Source organism: Taeniopygia guttata, chromosome 4, assembly GCF_048771995.1.
Source record: "Taeniopygia guttata chromosome 4, bTaeGut7.mat, whole genome shotgun sequence".
Lineage (NCBI taxonomy): Eukaryota > Metazoa > Chordata > Aves > Passeriformes > Estrildidae > Taeniopygia > Taeniopygia guttata.
In genome coordinates this window covers 44,031,343-44,051,274 of record NC_133028.1, presented here as the reverse complement: position 1 = coordinate 44,051,274, position 19,932 = coordinate 44,031,343, and the positions used below count along the sequence as shown (strand labels likewise).

Genomic DNA, 19,932 nt, shown 5'->3' with positions numbered 1-19,932 from the left:
CATCGTTTTCATCCACTTGCAGATATGGGAGGTCAAAACCAGATTACTTTAAAAAGAAAGCATTTCCTTTCCTCTGTGCTCCTTCTTCTTAAGCAGTGATCTAAGTTTTGGTGATCTCTTTAGTGCCACATCACTGTAATAGTAGCAGTGAGAGACACACTAAAGACCATAGAAAAGGCAGATGACAGAGAAGATCCATCAGGTTGGAGAGACCCAAGGACAAAGCAGAGGACTTTGCCTGAAGAGGGCTAGCTGGAGAAAGAGGCATCCATTTCCAAATGGGGTCAGCTCGCGCCCTCAGCTCGCAGGCAGGAATTGAGCCACACCCATGGAGTGCAGAGTAAGGTGCAACCCCTAGAAAGAGGTTTGCTTAGCTCCAGCCAGCCCAGGGGCATTTCACTGGAGTTCAGTCCTTGCCAGGGAAAGAAACATACCCTGGAAGCTCATGCTGTGGCAAGGAGCCTTGCCTGGGGCTAAAGGTTATGTCAGGGAACCAACAGGAGACCCCCAGCCCCTGAGTGGTGCTTGGAGCAGCAGCCCAGGAATGCATACACTTTGTAGGGACTAGCACTGCTAAGAAAATATAGGGTTTGGTGGTTGTTTTTTTAATCAGAAGTGGTAAATAGGAGCCACAAGTCTCAGGATCTGTCCCATAAGTTACTAAGGTCTTAGTTTAACTTCAATTACATTGCTTGTCTCCATAGGCCATTGCGTAAAATAGGGGCAAGTCTTGCTGGAATTGTTAGAGCATTTCCAGGGTTTGCTGGCTAATGCTTGAAAAAAGGCATAGAAACCTTTGAATGAAAATTGTGTGACAAAGAATTCAGACTAGAATTAAAACAGAGCAAGAGAAAGAGCAGATAAGTGTAAAAAAAAAAAAACAAACCCACAAACATTTCTCTAGCTCTGCTATGGGGAGCAGATAAGCTATTCACCTAAAAGTGAACTTAAAGGCTATTGGCAACCTCATGGGGATTTTAATTTTTTCTTTTGAATTTGAGGGTAGAGAAGATGGAAGGGATGAGAGCAGAAGTGAGGTGCTCTCCATTTCTCCTGCTACTGTGCTAAAACTGAGGTTAACATTGTGTTTCCAGACATTAAGCACCTGCACAGTCCAATGTTTTATTAAAATTATCTGAAGAAGTCTCACCTGAAGAGTTAACTTGCTGAGTGACATCTATAGATGAGCTGATAGCTGCACTCTGCAATGACTCAGGGTACTGTCACCATCCATGTCCCTGGCATTTCCATCAAGGAACCATCACTACCCTTCCACTCAACTTTTTGCTGTAACTCTCCTTTGGCTGTTTTTGATGGAAACAAACCCAGCAGTAAACCTCATCTGTCCCTCAGTTGCAGCACAGCCTCTGCTGCAGCTGACAGCTGCTTGAGCACTCTGACCTGTACAGGGCTGAAGGACACCAAGGAGGCTCCTTTGACTGGCCCAGGGTCAAGGGACAGGTTCAGCTGCCTGGCTTGAGCCCGGGTGCATTGCTGCAGGCCTGGTGCTCCCAGCCAAGGGGGACATGCAGAGAGCTCAATTTCCTAAGGTTAAAAATACAACTCCCCTAACAACAAGGGGAGGATCTACTGGTTTAGATCTACCTTTTCCTACATAAGTGTATATATCATACATATATACACTTATATACAAGAACTGTGTTAAGGCAGTTTATGTCAGCATGGCTAAGCTTTAAAAACAAGCAAAAGACAACCACCAAACCAAAATCAGGAACCTAGCATTTCAGCTCCTTCAAAGCATTAGCAAAGCCTGAATAAGGCAGCTGAATTAAGACATGAGCTTGCTCTCTCCCCATACAGGCCATCAGGAAGCTAAGCCATCCCTCACACAAGCCAACTCACCTTTTGGGCAGCTCACTGTGTGGGCAGGATTTCCTGCTGGCCTGCAAGGTACTGCAGAGCCATGCATTTGTGCTTGGCTACCTGGCTCTGTGAAAAAACAGCTTAGCACAAAGCATGTTCTTAGCATGTTTACAGCCTAGCGGTTTTATCCTGGTTTTCTACTGGGAAAAAATAGCAGGTTCTCTGCCAGGGTGCAAGGAACTAGTCTAAGATAAGGATGACCTGACTGCAGGTTTAAGGGAAAATGATTTCTCAGGTTGCCAACCCACTTGGGTTCTCTAGATAAGCCAGTTTGTCCCAGGAACACCTTCCTGGGGGTGGGGGGCAGCACTAGCTGGTGGTACAAAGGGCAGGGCCTCCTCTATTGATCCAGTTTGAAATCATTAACTCAGCACATGTGAAGAGGCACTCAGGTACCCAGCCCCTGCCACCTCTGTGCCACACTCTTACATCTCCCTTGCAGTCTGTGGGCAGGCTCAGGCACCACTCCTGAGGCACCCTGTTCCCTGTTTGTACCATAAACTGCTCACATGCAGCCTACAGGAGGAGCAAGCCAAGCCTGCCCCTTGTCTGGGCACTGCCAGCCCCTGCCACACTGCAGCCTCCAAGGCTATGTCGTGTGGCAGCACTGCACCTTGCTCTTTGCTGACTGAATAACAACTGCACAGCTCACAAACCCGCATTTCCACCTGCATTACCTCTGAAACTCAAATTTAAATTTCACAGCTTCCATCAAGCTGCACTTCTTCTCTGGTGGCAAAGAATACTGCCCTTCATGCCCATTGGGCCCATCCTTCCAAATCACAAACAGGTTCAGCACTGCATTTGAACCTCGTCCATGTGCATGCAGCCCCCACCTTGTGCCCTGTCCTTAGTAAAGTGGGCAGGGAAATGAAACCAATACCTTAAAAAGGAAAAAGAACATATTTCTGGAGCCACTATCCCTGTCTGCAGTCAAGTCTGGCATCTCTGTACTGACTCCCCCAGGCCTACCTGCCTGCCTTGAGGTCTCCAGGAGCTCTGTCAATGACATTGGCACCGCTCCTGCCTCTAATTAAAAATGGCTTCCACAGCCATTAATAAGTGGAAGATGGAAGCTGAAGGTTCCTTAATAAAGTTTATTTAATCATAACTATGCTTAGGAAAATACACTTGTAAAGGTTAATATAATGCAATTTAGTTTAACTTTATACTACATTTTGAACAAAAGACTTCTTATACATGATTTAGATAAAAACAGGAAGTATGATCTGGCTCGTTTTACATCTATTACAAACGCAGAAAAGACTGTCATGCACTACAGTACAGAGCATGAAAAAAATTACCTTTGGTTTAATTCAGAGAATACAAGTATTGCACTGTAAAAGCATCAAACATGGTGCAACTAAACATCATAAACATGTTTCCATGCCAGCTTACAAAAGTTTGTTAGCTAGTGTAATTTTAGAGGGGGGAAAAATATATGTACACATAAAACAATTTATTTAGCTATTTGGATTCTGTTAATATCATATGCATGTCACATATCTACACAACTGACATTCAAGAAAACTCTTGAATTTAATACCTTTCAGCTACATTAAATCAGTTGAAATCAATGACATTACTGTATCTTAACTGGCCTGTCAGCTGTTAAACATTCTTCTTTAAATGACTAAAGTTGAAGCCTAGATCATCAAAATCCAGAAACAACAATTGCAAACCATGGATTTTAGGTGCCTAGCCAGCCATTTCTTGACCATTTTTCAGGGCAGTTGTTTTGACTGTATAGATTCATACAGAAAAAGCCCAAAACACATCACTCGACCAAGGGCTGGCAGTGTAGGGGTATTATCAGCATGCTAATCCTTCCAACCATGTATTGGAGGCTGAACACAAATACAGATATTATTGCCAAAAAACACAAACATGCTAGCATTGGCAAAACCAACACAAAATAATTTAACAATATTGAAAAAGACCAAAAGAAAAAAAAAAAGGCATTTTTAATAGGGAGACACAGCAATGTAAGACCACCATATATGGTGGGCTACGTGACCCACACTCCCCCTCAAATACTCATATTAGCAGTGCCTAACATCTGGCATAAACATAATGCATTATATCCTTGCCTTTTTACTGTAACATAATCCCAAACCTTGCAAAGAATTCCAACACAGTTCTGCACCAAGATTAGCTAGTTCAGGATGTTGTTGATGGGTCTCAGATAGAAAAAATCAGCTTTTCTTCTTCTTAATGTTAATAATTATTTTCAGTTTCTCATCTTGTGGTAGGAAACTCTGCCAAAGAAGAGCCAACTGTTGTCTTTGAAGAGTTCTTGTCAGATCAAGCATTGAAACCTTGACCACTTCACAGAAATGTGCAGCACAAATGTGCAGTATTTCAGAGAAACATCTTTGCTTTTGTCTCACAGAGAGAACATTAAAGTCAGTTAACAGCATCGTTTTCATTAAAAAAAACAACAGGAAAAAATTATCAGGCCAGTCCATGAGTTTACTTGAACATAGCTAAAGTCCTTGAAGCCCTCACAAAATGGCAAAGGCTCTTCGCAAGGATAGGAAGGGAGCTTTAAACCTCTACACAGTACTGGAATTCCCAGCATCTGCTCATATCACTCACAAATGGTGGCAACATTTATATATAAAGAAACACTATTATGAAGAAAAAAAAAATACACCTAAAACTATTACAACTGGTAGTTTAGGAAAACAATTCAACTAGGTTTGTTTTCTTAATGTTTAACATAAATATAGTTGCAACTTGATCTTGAGTTGACAATGATTGTCACAGCCAAGGTAAGGATTGAACACTATCTATGCAAACAAAATCTCACTATACATTATACAACTTATTTCTGCCATGAGGGATGCCTTCCCTCTCAAATCTTTGGCCTCCTATTACCAATCTCTCCCAAAAGCAGAAGCAATGTAGCATTGTTGCTCTCAATTCATTCACGGCAGTGGGTTTGTTTGGAGGGGAAGATGCTGTGGGGACAACACAGTGAAGAATGGGGTTTATTCCAGAGCTTACACAGAGAGAGTTAGTTGCAATAAAGTGCTCTGACAAATGCTGTCTGAGCTGTTCAACTCCACTCCCCAAGTAACACCTGCCTCCAAATTTGCTTCTTTGGAGCTGTCCCCAGCTGCTCCCACCAGAAAGGCAGCTAATGACAGTCAGGAGAGTGCACAGATGGGACCTGGAGGGTTTTGCTTCTTCCCTGCTGGTTTGGATTCTGTTTACATATTGCCACTGGTTGGCTACAAGCAGTTAGGTATGCAATCTCTCTTGCATTTGTGTGTGCTAGAAATGAAATCTGTTTGGAATTAAAAACTCCTGGTATGACATGTAGACCTGAGATGACAATCTGATAACTTGCATGTTTCGGAGGATGGTTTTATTAAATGCAACTTGAATTAATATGGAGCAGAAATTCCTACAGATTATTAATGCCAGGTTTATTGCTTACCAGTTGATTCATGTTTATTTGCTCAGTGGGGTCTTTTGTGTATGAGATGTTAAAATTATATCAGTACTACTATTTTATTTTTTTAAAGCTCATGAAATTTGACTGCAGTCCACCACAAAAATGAAAATGGAAGTGAAAGAAAAAAAAATTCCAGACTTGCAGAGTCTGCAGACTGTTTCCACTGAGAGTGATTATTTTCCTGCCTGGTGATCCCAAATTATAAATCAGAATTTATCACTCTGTACGTGTATTTGAAGTATCAGAAGTGGCATTTCCGTGACAGAATAAATCCTGTAAAAGTGTTTTGGAACTGCATTGGTGTAGTTTTGCTCAAGGACTCTACAATTCTAAATACAGTAAAAAATACACAGCCAAGCAGTTCATAATTTCAGCAACTTCGTGCACAGTTAATCACACTCCAGGAAAACAAGAAAAATCTGCAGTAAAAGCATCACAGAAAACTATCCCATGGTAAGCAACAAGTCTGAATGTTTCCAAATAAGAAAAACTTACACATACAAAACCAAACATGCATATATAAAGTGTACATATACTGCACAAGCACTATTCCTAGAAGATTAAACTGCATAGGTAAAAATCAAAAACAAGTGCAACATTTTAAGCCCTTAAAGCACAATCAAAAAACAAAAAGCAGAAATAAAAAATAACAAACGTGCTCCCCCACAACAAAGCCAATTACAAATCAGTGATTAAGATATTAATCAAGACAGAGGTTCTCCAATCAAAAGTTGGAAGGACTGCTCTCAAATTTTGGCTCATCACTCCACTTAGGGGATCTGAAATGTACGTTCATAATTGTAATTAGCTTAAACAGTTATGTTCATCACTAGCCAACTTTGATTTCTTTTACAAAGTGCTCTTTATGTAATAGAAGCTATCTTCCTGGTAGAAAAACCATCAAGTAGTTTAACACTTTGAACATCAAGATACATTTAAAAGAACTAAAATAAAAAAAGGGAAAGGGAAAAAGGGAGAGAAAGAGAGTTGGCTGCTAGAACAAAAAGCAACTTATGCCAGTGGCTCTATAAACATCCAACTTGTATATTGTTAGCTCCAGTCTTGTTCCTAAAACTCAGTTTACAAAAGAGCTGCATAAGCTAATAGACTAGAAGCTTACAGTGACTTTATAGGACATAACCTCATACACCCTACCTGCTTTCTCTAATTAAGAGATCCAATAGTTATTAAGTTCACCATGACACATAAAGTTGTCAAAAATATTTTCAACTTAAAAAAAAAAACCTAAACCAAAAAAGAAACCAATGCAGACACTAAAGCAAACCGTGCTTTAAAAAAATCTACAGTATTTTTACATAAGCTGTGTAAGATCTTACAAAAGAAGATTCCCCAAACCACAGCTATTTCTACTCCTGCCCTTTTGCTGCCTTCTCAAGATAATACACATTAACTAAGTGCCTGTTGAGGTGCTTGCTGTATTCACCCTCCTTTTTAAATGAGCGGTCACAAAAAATGCACACATAGTTCTCCCTGGCCACCGTGGTGTCTGGAGCTCCTTGTGACATCTTTGGACTTGTTTCCTCTTGTACAGAGCGAGCACCATTTAACCCCGAGTCGTCGCTTCCTTCTGATATGTTGTCACTGATGTCACTGCCTTCGTGGCTGTGGATGCCCTCATCCTCATCCATTTCCTGAGATTCATTCACGGCTGTGTTATCCCGAGGTAAGGACAGAGCCACTTTAGGGCTTTGTGTACCCCCTTCTGCGGGCACAGGTGCTGGCACAGCATCTCCTGTTGACTCGGTTGCTGGCAGGCATGTCTTGGTCAGGTCCATCAGGCTTGAGTTAGTCTTAGTTTCTGCCACAGTTTCCTCTGGCTCTTTCTCAGGTGCCAGATCTGGTGCCACATCCATGAGTACATCCAAGCTTTTTCCTGAAGATGATGTATGGGAAGATTCCTCAGAGCAAGTGTCTTCCCCTTTGTCCACCCATCTCTCCTCCTCTTTTGCACCACCAGTGTCTTCACTCTCTCCTACTGCTGCAGGCACTTCTTGGTCCTTTACCTCACCTTCTGTGTTTGCATCCTGAGCTGGCAGACAAAGCTGCCCTGGACCTTGGATGCAGTTTCCTTTGGGATCAGTGCTCTCCTCCCTGAGAGCATGATCACCATTGCTGTTTAATGCCACTGTGTCAGTGGGATCTTGCTCCTTCTGGTCACTGCCCTCAGTGTCCAGCTTCACCCCTCCATCTTTTTCTGTGATAGGATACTCATCTGGCATCTCCTCTTCCTCAGTCTTCTCCTGATCAAGTTTACTGCTTTTTTTACTGTGCTTAATTTTCAGAGCTTTCTTTTTTCTGTTTTTCTTGAGGCAAGAATTTTGCTTTTTAGGCTCTTCTTCTGGTGCAACATCACTTTTTTGAGCTTCCTGGAAGTCTCTGGGTTTAGCTTCCACTTTCTTTTTCTTTTTTGTTACTACTGAGGTATCATTTGCAGGCTCTTGCTTTGAGGAAGTTGCTTCAGTCTCTGCCTTTCTTTTGACCTTCTTTGTTTTACATGTTTTCTCAGTACTTTTCTCAGTTTTAATATCCACCTCCTTGTTTTCTGAAGCTGATTTCCGACTTCTGGTCGTCACCTGGCCTGCAGAAACATTGCTTGCTGACTTCTTTTCCTTTGCTGAATTATCTTTTTTCTCCACCTTCACAATTTTCTCTGTTTTCTTTGCAGCTGAGTCCCCTTTTGTTGGTTCCTTCTCCACTTTGTCATTGCCACTCTCAGAAAAGTCAGCTTCACTCTTTTTAGTCCGTAGCTTCACCTTCGAGACATCCATGGTGATGTCAGAACAATCGGGATGCCTGGACTTGATGTGATACTGCAGGTTACATTTTTTAGACGCTGCATAATCACAAACAGGGCAGAGAAACTGGCGTGGGTTGATGTGGAGCTCAACGTGCTTTTTGAAGTTACTGCGGTCAGCGGTTTTGTAGTTACAGTGCGGGCAGATCAGAGGCTTCGGCCCGTTGTGCACTTGCCTCGCATGACGAGTCACTTCGTGCTGGTTTGAGGCCACGTAGCTGCACTGGTCACATTTGAATGGCTTCTCACCTAAGAAAGGAAGGATGGAAGGGAACAATGGTGATTATTAAGCACAGTGGTTGTGGGGCAGTCTCTTCCCACTAATACAGATATAGAAATATGAAAATTGAAAAGAATAAAAAAATTTTCCATGCGCCTTTAAAATTAAGCAAAGTCAACATAAGAAATCCACAAGTCACAAACACATTCACAAGACACTAAGAACAAAATACAAAAAAAAGAGAGGAGTGAGGGCTGGGAGGAAGGGGATCCAAAACCAAACAAGCAGTAACAACGTCACAGGTTCTGGCTAGGCATACATACCGGCAGAGATCTCTCTACAGTAATATTAGCAAATGGAATCCATACCCAACTGGTCCATTGAATGCATTGTAGAAAAATGGAAATGTAACATTTGATGAATAGCAGTTTCACACAAACGTTTCAAAAAAGTCCAACTTTATACAGATTTAGCATACTTCATGTTTGCATTGAAAGGGAAATAAGGAAAAAGAAGCTAGCAAAAACCTAAGAACATGAAAGGGGTGCCCAGATGATCTTTACCTCTGAAAAAGTTATGCTCACTGTTTTGGTGCCTCAAACACAGTGCTCTGGCTACAGGCTGCTCTTGGCAAGCCAACCAAATGCAGTCCACAGCCATCATGTTACTATTAAAATATGCATTTATATTAGTGTAGTGATTCCTGTAATGTTCTGCTTAGTGCATGCCACTGCAGCAGAAGTAGCTTTCCCTTACACATCAAAGCAAATAGGAAAAAACACTTCTAGTGCAACAACTCAAGTCCAGAAATACTTTGTAGTATCTGTGCATGTGCCAGTTTAGCTGAGGAATTTGGGATGCTCCTGAGCTCTGAACAGCATCTCAAAACTGATCTGCAGAATTAATGCATGCTACTTCTTCAGTATCTTGAAAATCCCCTCCAGTCCCTTCTGCTCATGATACAATAATGCTTCTCCCACCCCTGCAAGCCACTGCCCATACTCAAGCATGCTCTGAAGATGTGGTGCCTGTTTGTGTGCTAACCACAAGATCTGCAATACCCTCACACACTCTAGAAAAGGCTGTGCTGCTTCCCTGGCAGGAAGCAGGGGGACAATTGTTTAAGAGTCTAGGTCATCTCATGTCTGTCTGCAGCCATGCAATAGATAATCTATTTATTATTTAAAGAGCTACCTTGATTCCCTCCCTCTCCATTTTACTTCCTTCTTTTTTCCTCCCAATTCCTGGTGACATTTTCTGCAAGTTTAAGTTTGATGTGCTCATTGCTCATCCTTCCTCCAAGTATAGAGCCTTTATCACCTACACTTCAAATAGTTCTGTGATGCACTGTGGGAGGACAAGAAGAGCCACTCTTATATACACATGAACAAGCTGTTCTAAGTGCAGAGAGTGCTCAGAGGCAGCTGCAACCTGGTAACTCAAAGATTGCATGTGAAGTTTGTGTCCATGGTCTCTACTAAATCCTGGGGTTTTACTGTGCAAGTGAAAAGGATATGTACAAAGATGTCTAAAAAACAGCTGCGAGTTAGGCTCTAAACCACTGCCATTTGCTGTCTGACATGGGAAGAAAGCTACAGCACCCATGGGCCTTAAACAGCCAGCCTGTCAACTGCAGGAGTCCAGAAATTGCCATAGAAAAGGGTGCAGCTGCCTGCACAATGCAACAAAACATACAATAGAATTTAGGAGAGCTATTAATACAAGACCCCTGATAGCAAAAGTCATGCCTTCCCTCAGAGACCTTTGAGGCAGGGGTCACAGGCAGATGCCACTCCTTACCTCCTTCGGAGTTGAGACTTCCTTGCACAGAACAAGGGCAGAGCAATATGTTCGTGAAGTGGTTTCCAGGTTCAGTATTGACCAAACCATTTGCAAATGTGGTGGTTTGTTTGCAAACCAGAGACTCAAACAAGTATTATACTCCATTCACAAAATTCTCACACCAAAATACTAACATGTCATTTGAAAGGTGGCTATTTTTAATGGACCCAAGCGCCCCTCCACTACAATTAAAATTGCCTATCTCCTGGCTTCAATTAAAAGCCTCATCAATTGAAATCGAGACAATTACTGTTCAGGAGACTTCAACTCCTGTTTGCCAGCACTAGGAATTCACCTAGGGCTGGTCAATTCAGATTTTACAAAAAACAAATCAAAAGCACAGGCTCAGGTCTATCTGAACTCCCTTATGAGAGTCATAAAGGACAACTATGCTTGTGTCTATGGTGTTACAACTCCCAAAAATGCTGTTAATTCATTCAAAAAGAGATTTGCAAGAGCACAAGAGCAAATGTTTGTAACACCACAGCTCACAACCAGTAATGGAAAATAAAGAAAAATAAAGGCTAGTGAAAATTGCTAATTTGGCTTTTAGTGCCCGAAGACTGAGTCACTTGAGAGCATCCTCTGAGTTTCCTTTTATTCCTGTGTCTCCTTGCCATAAGCAGACAGTAATTTACATCACTGTGTCATACTGAACAAAAGCTAAGGGCACCCTCAGAACCCTTGGATGAGACGCAATCCCAGGCATCACAGAGGAGATTCTCAGCTACTCAAAATGTTCCCAGCTTCACTGATTTGAACTCAGCTATGACAGCAGACAGTGTACAAGAATTTGGTCCTGTATCATCACAATGTTGTATTTATTTCTAGATTAGTAGGACTACTAGAGCAGCCCTATGAATATCAGAATAGATCTTGAAAAGTAAAAAAAGAAGATATATTCCCTTTATCAATTTTATTCATGACATTTAGCATTCCTTAGCAAGACAACCTTCCCCATTAAAAAAGGAGCTAAAGCTCAGGCCTTACTGGCTAAGATGGAATCTCACACAGAACTGGGCAGACTGCTTTAGGTGGCCCTTCTGGAGGCAGGGTCTGGCCCAGATGATCTCCAGAGGTCCCCTCCAAGTGCAGCCACGCTGTGATACTGTGACCCACCCCCCTTCCCTCAGTCACACTGCTGCCACTCCATACCAACCTGAGTGGGTGCGCATGTGCCTGGTTAAATGGGTCTTCTGAGAGCTGGAATAAGGACACATCGCACATTGGTAGGGTCGCTCCCCTGCAAAAGCAAACAGAAAAGTAGTTACTGAAACACAGCAGATTCCCAAACTTGGTTACCAAACCACACAGGGGAGGCTGTCACAGATCCTCACACTGTATTTGAGGGCATGTTATCTCTCAGCAAAGGGACAGTGCATATGCCTGAGCCAGACCACTGCAACATGTCATGCCTTATGAATGAGGGTAGTAAAAGGGCAGGATATGACAGAGGCACATCCTAATGTCCACCTGGAGTCAACTGTAACCTCAGCCAAAGGATTATGAGGACAGACAACTTAAGCTACCAGACCTGACTTCCCTACAGCATTTTCTCCCCCAACACTCAGAAGATGCACAAAAGATCTTGTAAGAAACAAGGTATGTTCTTGCTTTGCTTAACACTTTACATGAAACCTCCATATTTAATTTGGATTAAGATGGGATACGACCATCCATTCTACATGGACTTCCATTTACCAGAACACAAGTGCTGATAGAGCAGGTCTTTGCTTCCAGAATTTTACTGGCAGAGTGAAAATAGCTTGCTCATTGGAAAAGCATGATGCCCTGATCAGTGAAGTTATGCTGCTAGCAAAAGCTTATATGTAGCATAAACATTTATTTCAAAGACTCAAAACCCCACGCCTGAAGAGTTATTGGTTCTGGAGAACTAATGGAAACTAACCCGTCATAAATTATATCTCCACTTAGGACAGTCAGCTTGTAATTGTAGCTAAAAATTGTATCAGTACAATGATACTTGAAAATCTTTTTCAAGTAAAGACAAGCTCCAAACAAAGGCAGGCAGTTTTATAATTAACGTGTTAGGCAGGTCTGGATAAGCACCAGGAGTGTTTGCCCCAGACTCCTAGCACACTGTCTTCCCTACAAACACTTTTTAGTCTTGGGTAGACATCCACAAGAGAAGAGAGGAATGAAGCTGAAAAGGGAAAAAATAAGTTACTCAGTCCTAGTATTTATTAAAATCACTGCCAGAATTACTCTACAGCATTTTGATAAATTTGCTACATATGAGGCATACATCCAAGGTGCTCTCCAAATCACAGAGACCTGGACACCTACAAAAGCCCTGCACACAGGGTATGTGTTCACTTTCAGAGGCACAGCTCTATCTGCAGCAGCAAAGATCTGCATCTGCCAGTGTGTGATGCGAGGCCTGTGCCAAAACAGCAGTAGAAGCAGCCTTTGTAATGCAAATTAATTCCACATTTCTTCCTTCCATCAAACATTTAGACTATCGTTCTTGATTAGATCAGCAGTTTAAAGGTAAATTCACCCTAACAACCACAACTCCCCTCCCTTTCCAATTAAAACAAGGTAGGAGATTGGTGCAATACACACAATAAGATTAAGTCATGTTCAAGGGAGGGGTACTTTTGGTACAAAGAAATGGTTTTGGTTTAAATGACTCCTTACAATTAAAAAATATGTGGCCAAAGGTCCTGGAATATTCAGTCATATCTTCTTCCCATTACCTGAAATTTCGTATCTGTAAAGTTACCTACAACATTAGGAATGTGAAACAGGCTTTCTTTCATGGCTTTTTTTTACATTGGGCATACCCACAAAATATACTAGATTTAAGTATAATGACCACAGCTAATTTAAAATGTGTTATTGCCACTTGAGAATTAAATGCACTGTACAGGCTGTTCTGTAAAATACTATTATCCAAAGGATTTGTATTGTAATTTTACAAGCTGGTTCATTATATGCAAACAAGCCATCAAGAAAACCTCTCCAAAAGACACATAATAAGCCCCAATCTAGCCAAAGCTCAAGCAGGCACTTAACTCTATGCAAATGAACAGGCAGACTGACATCGGCATACAAGTTTAAGACCATCTTGTTAAAGAAAGTTCCCAGTCTGACCATTGAGAGGGGACTCTCAAGAGTCACACTCCCAAGGCCAGACTGCTGGGACTGAAGCCCTTTCACAGTGGGTGGCTCCCGTGCCCCTGCACACCCCACTCACACACAGTCAGACCAGGTTTCCTTACTGGCTCAATCCCAGGTTCCCCATAGCAGAGTCTCAGATGTCTCATTCCATAAAGCCATTTACTCATGGCACAGTAACAGAAACACCTGGAACCATTGCCTCCAAAAAGGATCCAAGAGTGGAGCCCTTGCACTTTCATACCCTCACAGTCTACCTGCACACAAGTCTCACTCTTCCTCCCCAGTCTTCTGTTCCCATTGCTAAGCTTCCCCGTGTACATCTACCTTGCTGGCCTCCCCAGTCTTCATCTGCTTTATTATCCAAAAGATTGGCAGTTCATGGCTCCTGCTGTGTCTCTCAGTGTCCATCCACCTGGCTGGCATCACTGGTACAGGGTTGGCAATTCATGGCCTCTCTGTGCCCTCACCCTGAGCAAAACCTGATCTGGAACTGCAGCGTGCACACTGAGCTACCTGCACCAAAGATATTCCTCAACAACCTCTTGATAAAGCCTTGTCTTATAATGCCATTAGAAGTCCCATCTGCTTGAAACAAATCTGTTTCCATCAAACTTCCAACACAGTGGCAAGCAAGAAAGTTCCCCTTTCACAACCAAAATCTAAAAAAAAACCAAACAAACAAAAAAAAACCCCAAAAAAACCCAAAAACAAAACCCCACACTAAACAACCACAAACCAAACCAAAACCAGTCCAAAAATACACGCAGAACATTGTCACTGACTGAAGCAAATGTGCAAATGTGTTAGCTATATGGCCCTTCAGATTATTTTCAACGAAGTTTTCTAGAAATTTCTTCTAACAAGCAAAATAGAGAAAAAAGAAAGAGAACAATGCTTCACTGTCTTGCACGTAGTACAGCTCCAGAATCAGCAGGTAAATCAAGTCAAAACTTGGTCTAAAAGGTCTAATGAGCACGAACGAGCCCAGGAAGATCTGTCCCTGACACAAAGAGTCCTTTCTGCCCAAGCAGCAGAGGAACAGATTGTTCTGAACACCTCCAGCCAGCCACTCCTGGGCAGCAGATAGGCTCTCTCAGATGAAGCCTTTCCAGGTGACAGGCCTATGACCATCTGTAGGGTCCTTGAAACACCCATCTGCCCAAGGTCCCCAACATTTGTCAGCAGCCTGTCCCACAAGCACTGCCACAAGCTGCAAGGTATCTTCAGCACAGGGCAGGTTCTGGAACACCTGCTTCTCAACATGAATGCACGCAACAACAAGCAGGCAGATAACCTCTGCCTGCCTTCCTGTAGTCCCCAAACATGCCAAGGATTGGTATTTTTCCCAAGGTACCATGCAAGGTACTAGCATGCAGCCCCCTTCTGCTCCTGGCCACATGCTCTGATATTTGCATGTGTCATTAGTAAGGCAACTAAGTTCACTAACCAGCAAAAAACCAAGTTGGGGAAGAGGAAACTAGTATTTTTACTCCTTTACTCCATTTTAGTGAGCCGAATCAACTAGTCCAAGGATACAAGTAGAAAACTGAGACTGCCTTTCTCCAGCAGCAGCAGCAGCAGCATATTTATCCTGTGAAACTCCACACTGTACAGTCTGTGTTTCAGAAAACTGTATGGCTCTAACACAACATAATCAAATCAGCTGCAAAGAAGCATTTTCTCCCACAAAAAAAAAGTCTGATGAATAACAAAAAACAGGAGAGAAAGATTAGTATCTATCCAAAATTATTTAGCCTATTAGCAATGAGGAAACCAAAGAAACAAACAATTCCAACTTTCTTCTTTAATATTCTGAACCCATAAAATAGGAAGAAAAATATGGAGGTATCCCATTTATTTTTCCCAACAAATATTTTATTTAGCTTTAAATGAGAACTACAATCCAAAGCTATTTTAGCATCATTCAGCCAGTTTTTACTAAATTCAATACTGGTATGTAAACAGACTGCAAATACTTTTGATTATAAAATAGCTGTGGGTGTATTTTCAGGGTTTTTGGTGAGGGTTGTTTGGTGGGACTTTTAGTGCATTCTGGTTTTGTTTGTCTTCTTTACGGCAATTTATTACACATTAGTATTGGCAGAGACTTTTAGCCCGGTGTATAAAATATACCTGCCAGGAGCTTATTCATTCTTCTAATACTCTAGGTTTAACACCCTCCTCCAAAAAAACCAATGTTACTGGAAATAAGGCATATTCCTAAATCATTCTACTAACATATTTGGAAGTTTTTGATCAAGCAAGAACGGCCTGAAAGAACTTAACTATGTAGCTATGAAGTAGCAAAGAAACACCTACAAGGGTAGACTAAAACATGCTGAAATCATAAGCATTCATTCCAGCTTAACTACAGTAATGAAAAGAAGCAGAAACCCTGACTGCACAGCTGCACAACAAAGGAGAAAAAGGGGATCTGGATACACTTGATTTTTTTAAATTTTAACACAGTTCATCGGTAAATTGGTCAAATACAGTGATAACAGAGCACTTCCTCAGCAAACATGCTTTCATGGTAGATCCTGTAAAACTCAACAGGGGAACAGCACTTTCAGAAATCAGAAAGGGGGACTTAATGTCACCTACATGAGCTCTCCACAAGATTAATTTAGATTTTCTACTACTATTTTCCCATTTTTACCTGGTCTCTCTCCTGTTATCTCCTACAAAACACACACACAAAAAAATAAACATACCATAAACAACACGATTTTCCTAACACCTCTCAAAATGAACTTTGTTTACTTGTTTAGAAAAAAATATTTAGACAGGACTGAGTTTGAAATTGATGGTATCCACTGAACAACAGCACGCAGCTATTCTTAGGAAAGAATAAAGTACTAAAATTCCCAGCAGACCCTACCAGCCCCAACAAAGCAGACACTAAAGCAAGCTGACAAACACAAACTCCTGCACACTTAAGCTCAAGCCCAGGCCCGAGGCCTCCGGGGTGCCCACCCCTTCCAGACAGCTGCAGACAACTGAACTGAAACCTCCAAACCATTCATGCCACTGCTATGACAAAACATGACTTTGAAGGAGAAATTCCCCAGTGTTTTGCTCAGCCAGCACAGTCTACAATAAAGGGGAACCAAGTTAGGTGAGCACGCTAGAAGATGGTTAGCAAGTGAGCCCTCTCCACAGAAAAGCCCTGACACAGTGGAAATAAAAGCTTCTAAGAAGCAGCAAGGAAGCTCTGAACTGCCCTCTCACTTCCACAAAAGGGATCAGGAGGCCAAGTAACTGTACCTCATGGCCCAGAGGGGTGAGATGGCTCCGATAACCCCTCCTCTAACGGAGTTCTGGTTCGTCAGAACCCCCCATGTGAGAGGGTGGTGAGGCTCTCTGATGAAAAGCAAGGTATTTCCTAAGTCACCTGTGGTCCCAGATCACAGGATGGCAGCAACACTGCAGTCCTCTGATTCCACTTGCTATACACCAGGGAAAAAAGGGGCCTCACACTGTCTCATCCAATTACAAACCAAGGTTAGAAGAAGTCAGGAAATCAGGCCAGACTCCCCGGAAGGCTTCCTATAGGGCAACAGAAGTATGTGTCTACTTCTGGCTGCTGCAGTGATGCAGGCCCTAGAAAAAATGAAGCCTCTGAGCATTAAAAGTAATTAATTCACTGTTCAACTCTTATTCTGACTTTGTGGATGCTGGAAGACTCCTCTGCATGTATATATCAGCTCTTTCTTCTCTGTAAATACACCGTAGTCAAGTTTCAGCTCAGTCTAAAGGTGCCATTTTCAAAACTACCTATGGGATTCAGGCACCTTTTGTCAACCTGCTTGCTTTGGTTTTAGACTACATCAGGTTTCGGTGTTGTGGACTCTGACAATCTTTGTCATTTTGTCATTTTTTATCCTTTCCTCTTCAAAAAATTGGCTTAAAATTACTAAACAGAATGCCCTTCATCTCCTCTTGGGCACCTGACATTTCCTCAGTCCTCTAGGACTATAGACTGGAGTTCAAAGCAAATTCCACTAGGCTATAACCTGGTAGCACCAAAGAAGAGAGCACAAAGCTTTATCTGATAGAACAAACTTTGCAAAAAGACTCTGCTTACTTCATTTATCATAGATTCAGTAGTCTCACTGCACTTAGTCAAAAAAAGATTAAAAACTTACCTGTGTGAGTTCGAATATGTTGAATATAATTGTTCTTCCTGTCTGAAAAATAGGAGCACTCTGAGCAAGTATATACTTTCCTGGGAAAATGATTTCTTAGGTGTTTTTTCCAGTGATATTCACTGACAGTAGTGTATGTGCATATGGTACACTTGTAGACTCTCTCATTTTCCCCTGCTTTGTTGTGATGCTTCAAGTGAGCCAGATAGTGATCATATCTGTTAGTGTTATAGCCACAGCGATCACAACGGATTGGGCCCTTAGAGAAATCCACCTCTTCTGCAGTGCAGGAATCAGACTCCTTCACCTGTGCTTGCTTTTCTGCATTTTCTTCCACAAAGAATTTCTTAGCACTGTGAACCCTGATATGATGCACAAACTCCTCTTCCGACTCTGCCTCATACTGGCAAGGCTTACAACGAAATGGTTTGCTCTTCAAGTTCTTACACTTGTCCTCTGTGCTTTCTGGAGTACCCGGTGCTTCCAATGAGGCATCTTTGTCCGCACTGGGAGCCTTAGGAGGGGAACAAGCAGCTGGACCTTGAGTTTCCACACTAGGAACCTCAAGGGAGCTTAATTCCACATTTTCAGGTGCCTCACGGTCACTCTCTGCAGCCTGGGTATCTTCCATACCCTCTCCATCACTGTCTGAGAAGTTGCTGTCCCCCACCGTAGTCAGTTCTGCCATTTGTCTCTCTTCTCCAACCAGGTAATCACAGCAGTTGCCACTGACTTCTCCTGTCAAGGCCACATTTGCCAACATAATAAGCTGAGGAGCTGCCAGCTCAGCTTTAGAAAGGTCCTGCAAGTCATACATGTCATTGGACAATGCCATGCCAATATTAGAACTGCCAGGAAAGAGGCTGTTCCCACCAGACTGTCCCAGCACTTGAGTTGCCATGGCAGTAATTCTGTCGGAAGAGAAAAGGAACACCTGTAAGCACCTGAGTGTGGAAAAGTCTCCTCTGCTGAGTACCGTCGAAGCAGCCCTGCAGGGAACATCAAAAAACTAAAGCTCTTCGCTGAGCTGCTGGGGCAGCGGGAAGCAGAACCCGGAGCTGGGGGAGTCTCGTTACTCGCCCGAAGGGGCGGTGGGGCCCTTCCCGAAGCATGGTACAGGATCCCACCGTGTGGAGGACGGGTGGGAGGCGCTGACAACGGAGTCCCAGGGCCCAGGCGGGCTCAGGACAGGTGAGTGATCCCGGGCCGGGCCCTGCGGCTCCCGCCCCGCCGGACACCGGAGGGGCGCAGGGCCAGCCTGCGAGCGCTGCGGCCGGGCTCCGCCGTGCCCTGTCCGGCCGCGCCCGCCCCAAGGGCCCCGCCGGGCCCGCGGCCGCCAACAAAGGGGGCGGCCCGGCCCCGCGGCGACCTCCCCGCGGCCCGGCGCACATCCGCCGGGGGAGCCGGGCCGGGCCGTGCCCCCGCCACCCTCCCTCCTTCCCTCCCTCCCTGCCTGACAGGCATGCGGCCATTTTCTGCCTGCCCACACAAAGCGCCCTCCCCGCGCCGCCCCCGGCCCGCCCGCTGCCGCCGGCCGGTGGGGACGCCCGGCTTCCTCCTCCCCCCGCGGCGGGCAGGGCAGGGCAGCGGCGCCGGTGCGGGGGCGCGGGGCGGAGGGAGCGCCTCGGTACCGGCAAGGTCACGGCGGCCGCGCCCACCCGATGCCCGTCCGCGGGAGGGGGAGCGAGCGGCGCCCCGGGCCTGCTCCCGGGCCCCGGGCCGGCGGCTGCGCCCGGCCCGGCCCGGCCCGGCCGGCGACGGCTTCGCCTTCCGGCGGCGGCGCGGCCCGGCGAGCGCCCCCGCGGCCGGCGCGGCTCCTTAGCCGTGGTGCTGATCGCCCCGCGGCCCGCCCGCCCGGCCGCCCCCGCCCGCCCGCCGGCCGCAGATCAGCCCTGGACAGCGCCTCTCGCCCGGCTCCCGGCCCCCCCTCCCCGGGCCGCCGGGCCCCGCCGCACTCACTCACCCACCGGCGGCGCGGGGCCGCCCGGCCGCGCGGCTGCTGCGGGGCGGGGCGCGGCGGGCGGGAGGCGCTGCTGGCGGCGGCGGCGGGCGGAGGCGCCCCCGCATTCCAGCACACAGCGCGCAGCGGCGGCGCCGCCCCGCCCGCCCCCGGCAGGAGGGGCCGGGCCCAGCGGGGTCACCCGGCAGCGGCGGGGGCACCGGGCGGGTGGCGTGCGGCGGGGATGGGGCACCCGCCCGAAGAGAGGGTTCGTGCCCGGGGGCAGAGCTGGCGGCCGCGGGGTTTGTCCGTGCCCGGCCCGCTGCCGTGAGTTCCTTTGTCCCGTTCAGAGATGATAACGCTGATCTGACCAGCTTCGAGGCGGTGCCCGCGGCATCGCCTTCACGAGGCGAGTCCAGAGAAGGGCAACGAAGCTGGTGAAGGGTTTGGAGCACAAGTCCGATGAGGAGTAGCTGA

The 19,932-nt window shown here is 44.9% G+C and overlaps 1 protein-coding gene across 4 annotated transcripts; it reads right to left on the bottom strand.

Moving 5' to 3' along the window:
- Nucleotides 1-2,961: 2,961 nt before the first annotated feature.
- Nucleotides 2,962-19,591, bottom strand: REST (RE1 silencing transcription factor). 4 transcript variants are annotated; one of them, XM_030271546.4, is made up of 4 exons: nucleotides 19,480-19,591; nucleotides 17,517-18,427; nucleotides 11,384-11,467; nucleotides 2,962-8,411 (listed from the first exon to the last, which is right to left on the bottom strand). In XM_030271546.4, exons 1-4 carry the CDS (start codon nucleotides 19,581-19,583, stop codon nucleotides 6,715-6,717), a joined length of 2,796 nt encoding a protein of 931 aa, XP_030127406.4. In that variant the 5' UTR covers nucleotides 19,584-19,591; the 3' UTR covers nucleotides 2,962-6,714. The 4 variants fall into 4 exon arrangements, with proteins under 4 accessions (XP_030127406.4, XP_072784594.1, XP_072784593.1 ...); XM_072928493.1 differs by having other exon boundaries at nucleotides 19,484-19,581; XM_072928492.1 differs by having other exon boundaries at nucleotides 17,517-18,505; nucleotides 19,480-19,534.
- Nucleotides 19,592-19,932: the final 341 nt, after the last annotated feature.

Bases quoted from the DNA above. Each gene is read 5' to 3' on its own strand.
- REST (XM_030271546.4), bottom strand. From the start codon at position 19,583: ATGCGGGGGCGCCTCCGCCCGCCGCCGCCGCCAGCAGCGCCTCCCGCC. The intron at 11,468-17,516 runs GTAAGTTTTTAA...TTGCTTTTGCAG, and splicing joins ACATATTCGAACTCACACAG to GGGAGCGACCCTACCAATGT. The intron at 8,412-11,383 runs GTTGGTATGGAG...TTCCTTTCTTAG, and splicing joins GCACATGCGCACCCACTCAG to GTGAGAAGCCATTCAAATGT.